General features: G+C 31.8%; 1 protein-coding gene across 1 annotated transcript; it reads right to left on the reverse strand.

Moving 5' to 3' along the window:
* Positions 1 to 38: 38 nt before the first annotated feature.
* Positions 39 to 9,265, reverse strand: LOC105179140 (long chain acyl-CoA synthetase 4). The gene is made up of 19 exons (XM_011102740.2): positions 8,834 to 9,265; positions 7,802 to 7,865; positions 7,575 to 7,664; positions 7,045 to 7,101; positions 6,064 to 6,112; positions 5,868 to 5,944; positions 5,575 to 5,614; positions 5,388 to 5,482; positions 4,266 to 4,433; positions 3,995 to 4,105; positions 3,827 to 3,914; positions 3,373 to 3,439; positions 2,942 to 3,017; positions 2,732 to 2,849; positions 1,857 to 2,102; positions 1,641 to 1,780; positions 1,103 to 1,285; positions 864 to 983; positions 39 to 426 (listed from the first exon to the last, which is right to left on the reverse strand). Exons 1-19 carry the CDS (start codon positions 8,983 to 8,985, stop codon positions 391 to 393), a joined length of 1,977 nt encoding a protein of 658 aa, XP_011101042.1. The 5' UTR covers positions 8,986 to 9,265; the 3' UTR covers positions 39 to 390.
* Positions 9,266 to 15,952: the final 6,687 nt, after the last annotated feature.

The raw sequence follows: 15,952 nt of genomic DNA on the forward strand, positions 1-15,952 counted from the left end.
AAAGGTCCAAGGGACCATGGTGAATATCAGCCAGAAAAGGAAGGAAATTTCTATTTATAGCAAAAATCGTTCTCCAAAAGACTCGCTAACACAGCAGCAAAACCAAGTGCTGATTGGCTTCACATTAAGCAAATAATAATTCAAAAGGAAAAAGAAAAAAAATATATATAAGTGTAGTACATTGCAGTTTTAATACATAATAAAATTCTGGAATAGCCATATATACAGTCTGAAGCCATCATTTTCCATATCTCAGAGTCTACATTTGGGAAGTGGGTGTAAAGGAACAAGTGTACCAAACGCATCAAAGTAAACCGCGCCATAAGAAAATACTGTCAAAGCATATTATATATCTTCACTGCCTGTCAAATGTACCTTTTACTAGGCTGCTTATTTCCCACTCTTGTACATGCTGTCAATGACCCCCTGCAAACATTAACAAGGATGCTTGAATTGGTAAGATAGGTGCAAAAAACTAGTGCATCAAGCCTTGAGCCCGGAGAAACAAATCTTGCTGAAATCAAGCCCTTGCTGTGAATTCAGAAAGAAATGTTCTCATGGGATGATTAAGGCTTAATTGCACAGTTGTGGGCATTTTACCAGAGAAATAGATGTTTCGCAACACAAAAACTACAAGGTTTAACAAAAATTACACACTACAATCGACATTACAAAGGGTGGAACCTTGGTATGCATGTTATCAATGAACGTACTTAATTGAGAATACCCAAAAAAGAAGTTGTGTGGAGGATTACGATTTATAACTATCAGGATAAAGTACACAGGTGTATGGAGCCAAGTAGGCCCAAAATTGGTGAGCTAAAGCATCTCATACTTTTTATTAGAAAGGCCAAAGACAGCACCTGGTAGTATTTAAGCAACTGGGGTCTTTTCTTCTTGAATGTTGGCGTGATAAGGTCTCGTTCCATGTCAAATGGGACTGGGTCGAGGTGCACAGCTTTAATGAATTCAAAACCCTTCAACTGTCAAAAGACGTAATCGATTTAGGGAAAACAGTGAAAATTGATAACAAGTTGACCAAGAAGTCTACAAGAGTTGAAACAATCAGATAAATAAAGAAGCATGCAAGAGAAGAAATAACCTTCTTTTCTTTTGCGATCCTCGAGAGCTCCCCAAGGAAGTATTCTTTTACTTTAGGATTTTCACATAGGGCATTGAAGTCCCCAGATACACCATTCTCTTCAGCCCATTGCTCCACTACTTGCTTGTTTGGGTTAATAATAGCAACAAGGAAAGACTCAAAGCTATTACCATATATCCATATCTGCAATTGAAATGCAATTTGAATATCATATAACAGCATATCACCAGTATGAGAAATGAAGGTTATGCAAGACTGTTTCTGATATAAGATCATGAATTCACTTTCTGGAATTATATATCAGGAGCCCAAAGTGGACTTCATTGTCAATCACGTCTCAAGGTGAAAAAAATACAAGGTTGGTTTTGTACAACCATCCTTGCTGAAATCTGATATATTCAAACTGCATTTAAGGCATTTACTCTATAAGTGAAGGACACAGTCATTTCCTTTTCATGCATATGTTATTAGCAGCTGATAGCATAGACTCATAAAGAAGAACCAAGAATAAGTTGAAGACAAACATCATCATACATACCGAGTCAATAGCGGGAACTAGACCATAGATATTTTCCAAGTTCTCTACTGCAACATATTCTCCTTGGGAGAGTTTAAAAATATTCTTCTTTCGATCAATAATTTTCAAGCTCCCATTTGCTTGCCATTCACCGACATCTCCTGATAATAGAATATGAAAAAAATCAGGGCTGTGAACCATTAAGTAGTCATTCCATATGATCACTGGGAGGACAACCTGTGTGAAACCAGCCATCAACAAAGACTTCTTTGGTAAGGTCATCGCGTTTGTAGTATCCTGAAAATAGAGTATCTCCCCTTACACATACTTCTCCACGTGGTGTGCTTGAAAGGGCATCATACCCCATTTCAGGAACAGATTCCAGACAAACATCCACATTGGGCACTGGAGGACCCACCGTGCCCAGCATGCTCAACTCATCCGGTATTGAAACAAATGTGCCAGCACAAGTTTCTGTCAGGCCTATACGGACCAAAAACGAAACAAAAAATGAAATAATCAGACATCAACAAGGGAAAGTAGCAATTATAACCATCAACAAATGAATTTCAAGGTCCACAAAGCAGTAACACCCGCTTCAATCCTATACCAAGTGTTCCTTGACAAACTATATATGAAATTATTTAAATGTTAGCCAAAATACACTATTAAAAAAGTCCATGACAAAGCAGACAAATGTACAATTATGGAGCATATAACATGGACATAAAAAGGGGGTGCCAACTTAAAGATATGTCTCATACATATGACGGCATGATTAACAATCATTCGAGTTAATCAGCAGGGAAATTTTAATTCAATTGTTCAAAATTTTAAAAGCAAAGTGATGGGAGATAAGATATTATTAATAATATGAGAAGGAATAGGTTGCAACATAATATTTTTTCCTACACATGTGGCACTAAATGATTAATTCGTGAACGCAATGCATGAAAGCTTCTGCTGACATCTATAAAGGAAACAATAAACCAAGGGTGAATTAAGCGCCCACTGCAAATCATGAGTAGACGAAATATATGCAGAAGAAGCCTAAGTAATATAAACAAATCCAACTTTCGCAGCAATAAATTTCATAGGACAAAGAAAAATACCATATCCCTGGAGAACATAAGAACCTGACACCACTCTCAGAAATTCTTCTACATGGGAAGCAAGAGGTGCTGCTCCGGATAAAATAAGTCTTACATTGCCGCCTAAACCTTGTTTTACCTGAAAGACATGCCAGAAGAATCACGGTTACACATCTGTTAGAACTTGAGACATGAATAACACAAAAAACTACATCAAAAAACGAAAATCACCTTACTGAACACAATTTTGTCACAAAGAGGAGATGCCTCTGTGTGTTTACGGCCCTTTCTCATACTCCGCAGTTTTCTGGGAAAAAAGAAAATGAGAAAACATCAGCTTGCAGATATTAGAACTATAGAAACTTTTGAGAACAAGCACGCTTGGGCCCTACAATATCAAGGGCACATCCTGGGAGACCTGATAATAGAATAAACCATACAGTTAAGGCCTCAAAAAGTTTGTAATTACGATATGGGAAACCATCATGACTGAATCAATATGTTTTTATTCAACAAGGTAAGCTGTTAAATATCTTTTTCAGGGCTTCTCAAGAAGCCAAAACAGGCAGGATAGTCCAGTATAGCAATTCAAGTCCAGGTCATACTAACTTCAATTTATCACTTACTCTGTAAGAGTAGAGCAAAAATGCACAAGAACTTACAAGGAATACGCAAGATTGAACATGGTGTGCTTAATGAAACCCCCAGAAGAAACTTTCTGTTGCAAACCTGAAATATGAACAGATAACTGAGATAAGAAACACCAGGAGGTCGTAAAAGAATAGAATTCTCTCAGCAGACAACCAAAGCCTTTCCACCAAGACAACAAAATCGGAATAGCCCATAAGCTCAGATGGTAATGGATAATTATTTGATTGAGGATGGTTTAAGTGGGTCTCAGAATGTTTAAATTAGAATTGACCAGTCATTTTGCAAATCTATTGGCCGGACATTTGATCCGATTATAAAAAACAACCAAGTTATGTAATGTGTGACCTAACATGGATAGAAAAATGATCCAGTAAGACAACACACTCCAAATGATCCTACGCACCCATCTTAAAGGATGGAACAATTTAAATAATAGACTAGTTATACATAATTACAGTCACCAACCTGAATAAATTCTATCTAATACCCGAGGAACTGCACAGAAAATAGTTGGTTTCAGCTCTCCAATATCTTCAACTAGTAACTTAACATCCTGCAAATGTGAAAATAACATAATATAAGAATCGTGTTTTGTAAGCTCCAATGATTGAAATGCAAGCAAAACCTCCTTACACCACGCCAAAATCCAATTGAGGCCCCATGATTGATGAAACACTCCTCAATGACACGATCAAAGATGTGTGCTAAAGGAAGATACGACAGATACACATCATTTACCGTCAACTGCAAAATACAGATGGAAGAAATTAGAGCTAATAACATAATTTTTTGAATTGATTCTTTGATGTTTTGCACATTTTTGGACAAGAGAATTATGAGATTTTAAATACTATCCCTAGGAATAATTATGTGAACAATACAAGATAAAGAGATATGTAATCACCGATTCATTAACACTCTCTAGCAGACGCTTTACACCGGCTATTAAAGTGACAATGCTGTTGTTGGAAATCATGACTCCCTTGGGGTCTCCAGTAGTTCCACTAGTATACATAATTGTACAAATGTCGGTCTTCTTTTTCACAGGAAGATCATAATCTTTATTTTCTCCCTGCACACGATGTAAAATGTAACAGCTTAAATCTTCTTTGCAGGCAACAAAGAATTGCATCAGATGTATGTATAAGTGGATGAAAAGAAAGAAGATTGATGAATCATTCTGTATTAGTTGACATTAAAAACAAAACATTAGTCAAGTGACCAAAAACATCGCACTGAACATATTAATGTTTCAGTAGCTATATAAGATGAAACATCGCCAAATACACAACATTTGTTAACTGAATTGCACACAGCATTCCTCCCCAGACATGGGGAAAATCCATGTTCCTATATATTCTAGTAGCTTTGTGGGCAACAGAAACAGTATTGAGATGGCAATCAATCTCAGAGAAGCTTGCATCACGCTAATTCATCACATGCAACTATAGTTGACAACATAATAAGCAATGCCAGCAAAAAATTCAAGATATTGTTGATTTCTAAAACCTTTTCAAGATGCTTATAGTGAAAAAATAAGGAAATGACTTGAAACAGCAAATAATGGTACCACTAATCACAATGTTGTTGCAAAAAAGTAACGACATATATAATTATATATATATAAATCTTACTAGGCTGCTTGATGTTTTTATCGAAGAACTTTCAATGATTTTAGATGGTAGGAAATTAGGAATTATAAGGTCAGTCAAACTATTTTTTCCTCGAGTAAATTAATGGGAAAATTATTTGGAGAAATATTCAGTTGCTAGAGTATTATATAGACTCTTGATGCAAAAGAAGCACCAGGTAACCAGCATATCAATGATCTTGAAATATTCCACTAGAAAAGATGTGAAAAGGTCAAAACAAACTAGCATCACTTAACAGGGACCTTGGTAAGGCCAAACTGGATGATCACTAGTTAGGCCTCATACATGAATATTTCAATATTTGTGTGGTTTTTAGCCAATCCAATACCTGATCACACAAGAATGATATAATAGATTAAAATCAACAGTCTTACCAATGACAAAAATTCATCCCAAGAATAAATAGCCACGCCAAATTTTTCAACTTCGTCCTTCTGTTGAGAAGTAACTTTTCCAAAGCTTACGATTGCTGAAATTGAGCAGCAGATTCATCATGTCATATAACATTAACAGTTAATACCCAATAATCAAAAAGAAAATCTGACTTGACAGGGTACTTACTTCTCAAGCACTTTGTTGCACCTGGAAATGTTTTTAGTAGCTGCAAATCCAAAAGTACATATCAGCATAAGTTACACATCTTCAAATCCAGGTAATTATATCTACTCTAACAAAGTTCTACCAAGTTCAGAGATAACACCCTAAACCTGCATCCTTGTATGTCCAGAAAGTAAGAGCTCAAGTATTATTAGATACAGCACACCACTAATATTTACTAAGACTTTTTATTATTGAAATAAAAATGAAAAAGAAGTTCTGATAGGACTTTATTTCCTTAGATGTAACAATTTTACCTCAGAAATTTTTTTCTCTTCTACAAAAGCAAGTGCAACTTCTGCATGGCATATAATGAATTCGACGGCTCCAGCACCTGAACCAACCAGAGGGAAGAATCAGGTCTTGCAGAAGATCTATGAGCATGGAAATGGTCTTTGTGCAGAGGCATTCTATTAATACATAAACCAATGCTGAAGGAGGAACCATACATACCTAAGGTGTCATATAAAGGGACACAATAAAGTCCATGAGCATTACATGCCTGCATCAAATTGTTTAATTTCAGGGTCAACTTGGAAAATTTATTGCAGATAGTTCCAAGATAATAATTGATAACCAACTTAAGGCCTGAAAAGTAACTACCAATGAAGAATATAAGAGGGGGAAAATATTTAGAGTCAGAAAGAACAGAAAATGAAAGAAAAAGATTTCAATGGCTTTGATTCTGTATTTTAAAATAATCCTAGTCCTGACACATATGACTCTCAAGCCCTTTCCTTGTAAAGAAGTAAAATCAAATTTGCAAGCTTTACAGAAATGATACGTCTATTGACTATTGAAATGATAAATAGAACCACATGGAGGTGCAAGCCTAAGAAATAAAACGAAACCACTATGACAGGAAATAATAAATGTGTATATCACTAAAACAAGACTGAAAACTTCAGCACAGAAGAATTGAGTATGACACTCAGAGTGGCAACTCGAAACCCTGCAAATGCTGCTTTAAATCATAAAAAATCTTCAACTATTCTATATTGCTAGGTCAATACCCCGATGTTGAGAGCATGCAAGACATGACCACAAGAAAAACAGAAGATATGTCCCTATTATACTTAACTTCTAGATCTTCTGTGGTGGTCAAGTCACCAGGAGCTTAAGGAAACAGCCTAATGTAACAAGAGTATTTACTAAAGTGCCCTGCATTTAAATGCAAATGTGCTTCGGTTGGAGAATATATGAATAATAGAGGACCAGGTTATCAAGTGGGTTAGGCCTCCCTGAGTTTCTTTCCAGGAAATAGGATCAAAATCATAAAAACTTTCTCAGAAGTTGCATTACACATGATGAGTACGAAAGGGAAAACCACAGGTACACATATATGCCTGAAAGCATGAAGTCAGCCACTGACATATGCATCATAAATGGATTCTGCAGAGGAAGGGTGAGGGAGAAAAAAATTCGAAGAAGTACCTCCATGCTCATAATCCACTCAGGGGAATTAGCACCATATATTCCACATCGCCCTCCCTGACATCATTAGACAGTTAAAAAGATATGAGATGAATAATGGTTATATTAGGAAAAGAATAAAAGGAACAGAAAGAAGACAGGCAAAAGCACAATTTGACAAAGTATAGATGAACCAAAAAAAGCAGGAGTCGAAGTGATCTCTGTAGGGTAGGAGAGAGCGGAGAAACAAAGAAGTCACCCTAATAACCAGGAAGACAACACATGACCAGCACAGATAAATGTTTGCAATAACACGAAACCATAACAATTTGCACCATGATTCATAAATTAATAACAAGATATAACTTAGAGTATTCTTATCTATGAGCATGAAATCTAACTTATGTCAAAGGTCTGGACGAACTTGCAAGAACATAGGACATTCTAACAAACTCCAAGCACACTTTAGCTTTGGGATTTTTTTTTTTTTTTTGGTTAAAAGAAATATGACAGCAGAAATACAGTTTGGAAGCAAGTTTAGTGATGCTTACTTCCTCAATGCCACAACTGCGGATTGAATTACCAACTTTCAGCACTATGTCATACACTTCTTTGTAAGTCATCCATGAGTATTTACCAGGCTGGTGAGGCAGATGAACAATGAAGATTAGCCAAAGGATTGACCAAAAGAAAGTAGAAAAGAAGAATATATCTGAAGAAAATTGAAATTTCAAGCATGTACAAAAGAACTGCTAATTATTACAGAATAACTATATACCTTCCCATCGACAATTTCACGACGGCCAAGCATTCGGTTATTAGGAAACTTCTCCACCGACAAACTGCGTCACAAAAGAAAATGTTTGATTCAATATTTGTCAACATTGGAAGTTAAGGTGGCAACAAAAACAGTATTCAAAATCAAGAATAAAGTTCCAGTATGCAGGAAGCAAACATGCAGCATTCCCTGAGGGCAGAAAATACTAGTATATCGGAGAATCCCATATATGTTTGCTCATATAAAGCTTCATTTTCCATCATGTGTCTTTCTACCCTTCTCAGTCTAATACTTGTAACAATAGACAATCAGATCAACTTGAAGAATCAAAGAAAAATTTCAGAGCTTCTTCTTCTGCCATATACTTCCTTCTCTTTCTTGGTACTTTAAGTACACTGCAGATACGTGAAGGTATGTTGCAGGACCACTCAAAGACATGATATGTACAAGAGGCCTGTCCAAAGACTTAAAAATGATTGAAAAATTATATGTTCAAAAGGAAACTGGGAAGAACATATGAACTGCACCAAAAAAGCAAACAAAGAAACATATGTTTAAGTCCATCAAATTATTCTTTTCCAGACCAAGATAAAACCATTATCTCCATTCTCGTGGGGCCAACATCGTAGCTTTGAACCTTACTCAACAAAAAGAATAGTGGTTTGATGCTTACACTTTCTACTGTTATCAGATTCAGTTGCACAAATAAATCTCCTCCAAATTCTCACAAAAGAAGAATATTTCAAAACTCTCTTTAGCAGAAAACCAAATCCCCATCTCAATACCGTCATTCAACTCCATATTTGACACAAGCAACAGAAACGTTGACTTCCACTTTGAAACCAGACAGAAAGCACCACAACCAAAACTACGGCCCACGGACTTAAAACACACATGCATCAGACGCCTCCTCATGGAAAAGCCTAAATAAAACTAAACAAACCACTAAATCACTAAATCAAACCATCAGCATAAACATCTCCTGATTTACAGAAACAAAAATTAAAAAACACAATAGCAAAAAAATCAGACCGGAAAATATCCCAACAGCTGTCTAGTCCAGGAATCGGCTCCGGAAATCCATCCTTGGCAAATTTACTCCGGTAAACAGGTCCGACCGACGGCTTCCCATCCTTGGCAGGCTTCCCAGGCTCCACCTCCACAGTATACCTCTCCTTCGCCATCTCCAAACCTTCTCAAATCTCTCTCTACACAAAATGTGATGTATTAACAAGTAGCCTGTAGAGATAACAGTTACGTATATCTATATCTATAAATGCTTTCTTCTGCAGACAAGTAGCTGTAGAGAGGGAGAGTAAATCGGCAGATCGTTTGAATGGTAAGGGAATAATGTTTGACTTGAAGACAAAATAGCAGAAGAAGAGGGTAGAGAAGGAAAATGGCTGGGCGAAAATCAACTTAACGCGCCAGTGCGTGTGGACAGAGTAATGAGACTCGACTCGCAGCCTGTCGCAGACAGTTCAGACTTCAATCCAATGGACCACTTATTAAAAATTTACGTCTATTTAATATTATTTCAAAATATTTACAAAAAAAAATTAATTACACTTACACCCCTTCAAAAATATAAAATTATAATTTCCTGTAAAAAACATTAAAATTATATTTAACCTGCTTTAAAAATTCACTATTTACGCTTAACCACCTTTCATTAGAATTTGAAAGAAAAATGCTGAAGTTAAAAAAAAAAATTACATAAATTTCATATTTTATTCCTCATTTAATATTTTTATTGTACTTATAAAAAAAATTATAATAATTTACTCTATATATATTACGTTTATTTTTTATAAGTACAAAAATATACATAAAAATATTATATAAGGAACAAAATTAGGAATTTAATCAAATTTTGGTGCTGACATCAACATTTTATGTCTAATTACTAATAGAATGAGGTCAAGTACAAAAATAGAATTTTAGATATGGTGTAAATATCATTTGAAGTTTTTTAAAAATAATATATAATTTTGAATTTTCATAAGGAATTTAAATGTAATTAACTCAAATACATATATATATATATATTGTACTATTTTGTTGTGCTGCCTATATAAATAAAAGGATAGAATCATTAAAAATAAGTTATGACGACTATTGGAAATTGAATGTGAATTGTATAAGGCTGTGATGATAGTTCCCATAAATTTCCTCTTTTAGGTGGGGGTAGGTCGGCTATTTTTATATTAATTTGAGTTATAAGTATAGATATTAGTCTCAATTAAATCTAGTTCAATTAATGAAGTTGAGAACCGACGACTATAAGATTATAGGTTAAATTCCTATACTAGTGTGTGGGATGTTATTCTATTTTAATAATAATTATTGATTAGATATAGCTATCTGATATTGATGATTAGTGTGTGATCGTTAGAGTTATCGATCGTTATTAGATATAAATATCTGATATTGGTTGTCCTCGATCGTTAGAGTTATCGATCGTTAGTTATCACTTTCACTTAAGAATAAATAAATACAGTTGTACTTATTAGCAACGATTTCTTAGTCTTATGGTTAAAGATAAGGTCATATTAACATATTGGATGTCATGAGTTTGAATCCCACCAAATGTATAGTCATTTCAATCGATTTATATGAGTGTGTGAGCTTATTATAATTTATTTCATTGCTTTTAATTAAGTTGATGTATCTATTGATTCTGTATATTTTTTTAGATTTATTACATGTAGACCCCTTCTAAAAACACAAAATTACAATTTTTTCAAAAAAGTTTTGAAATAACACTTACACTCCTTTCAAAAATTCGTTGTTTACAACTGACTCTTATTTGTTAGGATTTAAACAAAAACTGATAATGTCAGCCAAAAAAATTGCATAAATTTCTAATTTTGCACATTATTTAATATTTTTATATAATAATTTTGTACTTATGAAGGAAAAAAAAATAATGATATTAACCTCACTCCATATATACATATTACATTTATCCCTTTATAAGTATATTTTCTTTGCTTTGATGAGCATTTTTTATCCAAATCATAATGGAAGGGGATGTAGTATAAATTGAGAATTTTCGAAAAGGGTGTAAGTAGTAATTTAAATTTTTTTAAAGAAAATAAAATTATTATTTTTAGATAGGATCGAAGCGTAATTAACTTTATTTTTTATTTTCGTAATAAATTGTAGTAATAAGAATCACATTTCTCTAATTTGAGGTGATTATTTCTTTTTTTTGAAATGAAGATATTCCTTTTTCAACATTGCTCTCTTATTTAAATTAATGAATTGATAGCACTAATTTTTAATGTTCATTTTAAAAGAGACGATTCGAAATGTGTGTGCATTTCTTAAGGAAAAGGTCAAATTAATAGAAAGGTCATACGACGTAGACATATTTCTAGAAAAAACAAAAGAAAAGTTGATAAACATTTTCTCCTTCTTATAGTAGATGCGAGTTGTTAGACTTTGTCGCGTTCAAATATCAAACAATAATTTAATATTAATAAATAATAAACCATTATTATTATTTACGATATTCAACACATAGTTTTTTTATTTTTAAAATTTCACACTTCACACATTAGTGAGTTTAAACCTAGGGATGGCAATTGATTCCAAATCTGAGTCCTCGATCCGGACCCACCTCATGTAGGGTGGGTTTGGGATGAAATTTCCCGAGTTTGGGAAGGGTTCGGGGTGGTTTGAACATGCCCATCTGGGTCCAGGGCATGGCAAGGAGTAATAAATTTTGTATTTTTTAAAACTTCATCGACAATCTTATTACTCGTTTATTGATAATTAAAATTTTGTCATTAGTCATAATATTAAACAATACACTTGTTTAAAATATTAAATACTAATATATAACAATTTAATATTAATATTTTAACGATTAATGTAAAGGCCAATGACCCGTACGTTGTACGACTTCCGTTCAATTTCTGGAACCTTTTAACAAATTAGCATCCAGAATTATTTTGTCAAACTTAATTTTTATAAGGGCGTGTTCGAAAGTTCAAACTTATTGCCACGTTATTGGCGACCACACCACATTTTCGTTTTATCTATTTTCCGGTTTTATGGTCAAAAAATGGTCATATATAGAAGCACATACACGTGTAATCAAACATTCAACACTTGAACATGCCATTTTATTTATAGATAATTACACTATTATTTCTTGATATTTGACATAATTATACATAATTTTTTTATAATTTGAGAAATAATATATAATACTTATGAAGCTCGATTTTGCCTAAAAAAATAGATTCCTCTAATAATAAAATTTCATTGAGTTTACTGATATTAGATAAAAAGTTGAATAAAAAATCATATATACCCCTAACTGACCAATTATGATTTATTGAACGTCAAATAAAAGGTTAATATTAGCAAATTCGACGAAGGGGTCTACAACATCATAGGTATTAGATGAAATTTTTTAAATTATAGGGGGTTTACATGTAATTTTATCAAATATCTGATAAGGGCAATGTAATTATCCGTTTATTTATCATTAAGATAAATTACATTGACACCCTTGATATTAGGTCTAATCATATAAAATTTTTAAATTATATTTTAAATTTCAAGTACACTCCTTGATATTGTAATTATAACTACAAATATATCCATTATGTAGTTGCAAAATATTGCACAAACTCCTTTTTAAGTACCGAAAAAAATAAAGTACATTACACTAACACCTCCTTAGGGGGTATACCTATAATTTTACATATAATAATAAATATTTATGCAATTAAGCATAATTTTAAGGGGTGCTGATGTAATTTATCCTTATTATCATTACCAGCAGTTTTGGCACACTCAAAACATATGCTTGAATTTAAAAATAAAACTAAAATTTGTATTAATTATTTATGTGAAACTAAAATCTTCTGTAAGAATTTTATAATGAGCAAATGCAATATAATTAAAAATGGCATAAAATAATACAATAAAAAATAAGAAAATTAAATAGGAGAAAATGAAATAAAAACACTAAATAAAGAAATGTACATAGTTTTATTGAATGGGCCCAATTTAATTATTGTATTTAATACAGACCGAAAAGTAATTAATTATTTAATTAGGGTATCCACACTTTGTCAGTAGATGTCATTACGAAAAAAAACTAATTAACTTGATAATAAGGAATAATTATGTTTTCTTTGTTTGAGGTTTTGTATAATTATATATAGATTCAAAATAATTTGAAAAATTATATCTAACATCCTTAAAGTTTATTTTCGTCTAACAAATAAGTTAATCCGTTAGTCACATATCAAAAAGTTTGTTATATTAATAAAAAATTAAAAAATCTATATTTACCCCAATTGACTTAGTAATGACTTATTGCATATTGAACAATTTTTCTGATGACTAAATTACTCTTATATGTTTTCACGTGTTAATACATGTGAGGAGGTATATCTTCACCGTTATAAGGATAATTTAGTCCGAAACAATTATTTGACCTGCAATAAGTCAGTTGATGGTAAATATCAACTCTCATTCAATTTTTATTTTTATTTTTTTTGTTAATATCAGCAAATTCACTGAATTTTGCCTAAGATTGACTTATTTGTTAGAGAAGCAAATATCAGGGGTGTTAGATGTAATTTCTCAAATTACAAAAAAAAATATGTATAATTACACTAAATCTCAAGAGATGGGAGAATAATTATCCCTAACAATATCATAATCACAGTAGGTGCAGCTCTTTTAATTAATGACCTAATCTACTAGAAAATTGAATAATTTCACACCTAATTGGTCAATATTATTTATTCGGACAGCTGCAGTACAGCAACTAATTACATCTAATATTAGGTTTTATTAGTTTTCAAATAATCCAATATATTTTATTTTAATAGATTTTTTCAACCCTATTAATAGAAATGGGTTAAATATAATTTACTCCATGTGTTGATAGAAAAGTGCCCAAAAAACCCTTGTAGAAAGACAAAATGCAATTTACCCCCATGTGATTTAAAAAATAATGCAATTTACCTCCCTTTGAAAGGGGGTAAATTGCATCATTTTTTAGTATCACACAGGGGTAAATTGCACTTTATTTTTTCATAGGGACTTTTTTGCACTTTTCTATTAACACGAAGAATAAATGATATTTAAATGTAATAAAAATTGATAATTACATCTTATATCAAAATATTAATTAATACTTAATATATATATCAATTGGCTACAATCGAATTATAAATAAAATAAAATAACAAATGATAACAAACTCATAGGGTGCTTGGCTAAACTTATTCCTAATATTTATAAATTCCCAAAAATTATATAAGTATTTTAAGCTTAAATTTTTTTAAGGGATAATTACATCTAGAGTCTTGATATATGATTTATTTATACAAATTACCCCGTCTTTAAAAGAATTACACATACAACTATTAGAAACGTCAGCATTACTTACACAATTATTCATATTTTTTGAAAAATTACACATACATCCCTAGAAAAAGTCAACATCATTATACAAACTATACTTATATTTTAGTTGTCAGGAGTTGTTTCTATAATCACGCAAATATAAGTGGTTTAAGTAATTAAGCAAAAAGTATGAACAATTTATGTAAATAGACCATAAATCAAGAAATATAAATACAGTTCTCCCTCTGTTTAAATAAGCTTGAATATATCAAATTTTAGAATCTACAAAATGTTCGAGTATTTATCATAATAAGCTAAAATTATAATAATGACAAAAAATAAAAAGAAAAAATCCACCAAACTGTTATAGTTCATAATCACATAACAATATTTCTACAAAAGCCAACCAAAAAAAAAAAAGAACCCATAAATTATAGAAAAATGTAAAAGTGAATAATTTCTGATCTCTTAAAATATTAAATTAAAAAACTATAAAAAGATCATTAGAAAATATGGATTGAAATTATTATTTTTCAAGAATTTATAAAATCATAAACATATTATTTTATAGACTTAAGAAAAAAAAATTATCGAACGTTCTAATAAAATTTAATATATTTTAAAAAACTTATAAATTCGGCCGAACTAACCTACAAACATGAACACCACATGTTTGTTGGGTCTAAGGTACGTACGAGACTAAAACACCCAACAAGAATAACAAAACTCGGAATGAAGATGAAAACGTTCAGTCCATGTGAATGTGATGTGTTCTTTGATCTTTCCTTAAAAATCGCGTTTGGATTTGAGATCTCGCAGTCATGGACAACTACAGTTAAACTAACGTGTAAGCAAACCATAAAGCCAAATCAAATTGATATTTTAGTTTATTCCTTTTCGAGATTTAGTTATTGTGGCACATTGTTTTTCTGTGCATATTATTTTAAAAATACGAGTAAAATAGTAAATTACAACGAGTTTTTTTGAAATTTGTCATAATTATAAATACCACATCATTATTAAAAGAGTTTCAGATACCCACTAGTTTGAAAAATTACAAATAACCCCTTGTGACAGCTCATTGTAGGAAGATAATTGTTATAATATTTATAATTTTAGAATTGTATTTGTAATTAAGGCAAATTTTAGAGGAAGCGCCTAGTAATTTACCCTTCAAAAAAAAAAAGAAAAAAATTAATTTATCAATTAATAAAAATTTGAAAGTAAAATAAGTTAATTATCTTATTAATTGAAAAGTATTTTTGTCTTCGCAAAAAAATTGATACGCAGTGGCATTGACAACCAATTATGAGTGGGATGGGCATGTTTTTAGTATTAGTATAGATATAATATTTCTTAAATATAACTCTTACACAAACTTTTTCTTTCCTGTTGAAGTTCCTTTTTCATTTGTCTTTGTCAGCTGCATTATGATTTTCTATGTGTATATGTCTTTTCTCCAGCTTTAGAAAAGTCTAAACTTTCCGTGTTTGTAAGAAGACCAAGTGCTATTACACGAGAAAAAGATTCTTATGGATCTTTACAAATCTTGAGCTCTAAAAAAATATCTATGATAAACTCAAGTTTTTGGTTAAATATATTAAGACCATTTGAAGAAATCCATTCAATTTCATGTTTCTTTCATTTTTATTTTTTTGGTTTTGTACGCTCGTTTCGTATGATTCCTCAAACCGTACGTACGTTAACGCCACGAACTTTGAAGAGGTCAATTAGAGTACAATAAAATCTAATAGTTGACAATTTTATTTA

Source organism: Sesamum indicum, unplaced genomic scaffold (assembly GCF_000512975.1).
Source record: "Sesamum indicum cultivar Zhongzhi No. 13 unplaced genomic scaffold, S_indicum_v1.0 scaffold00124, whole genome shotgun sequence".
Lineage (NCBI taxonomy): Eukaryota > Viridiplantae > Streptophyta > Magnoliopsida > Lamiales > Pedaliaceae > Sesamum > Sesamum indicum.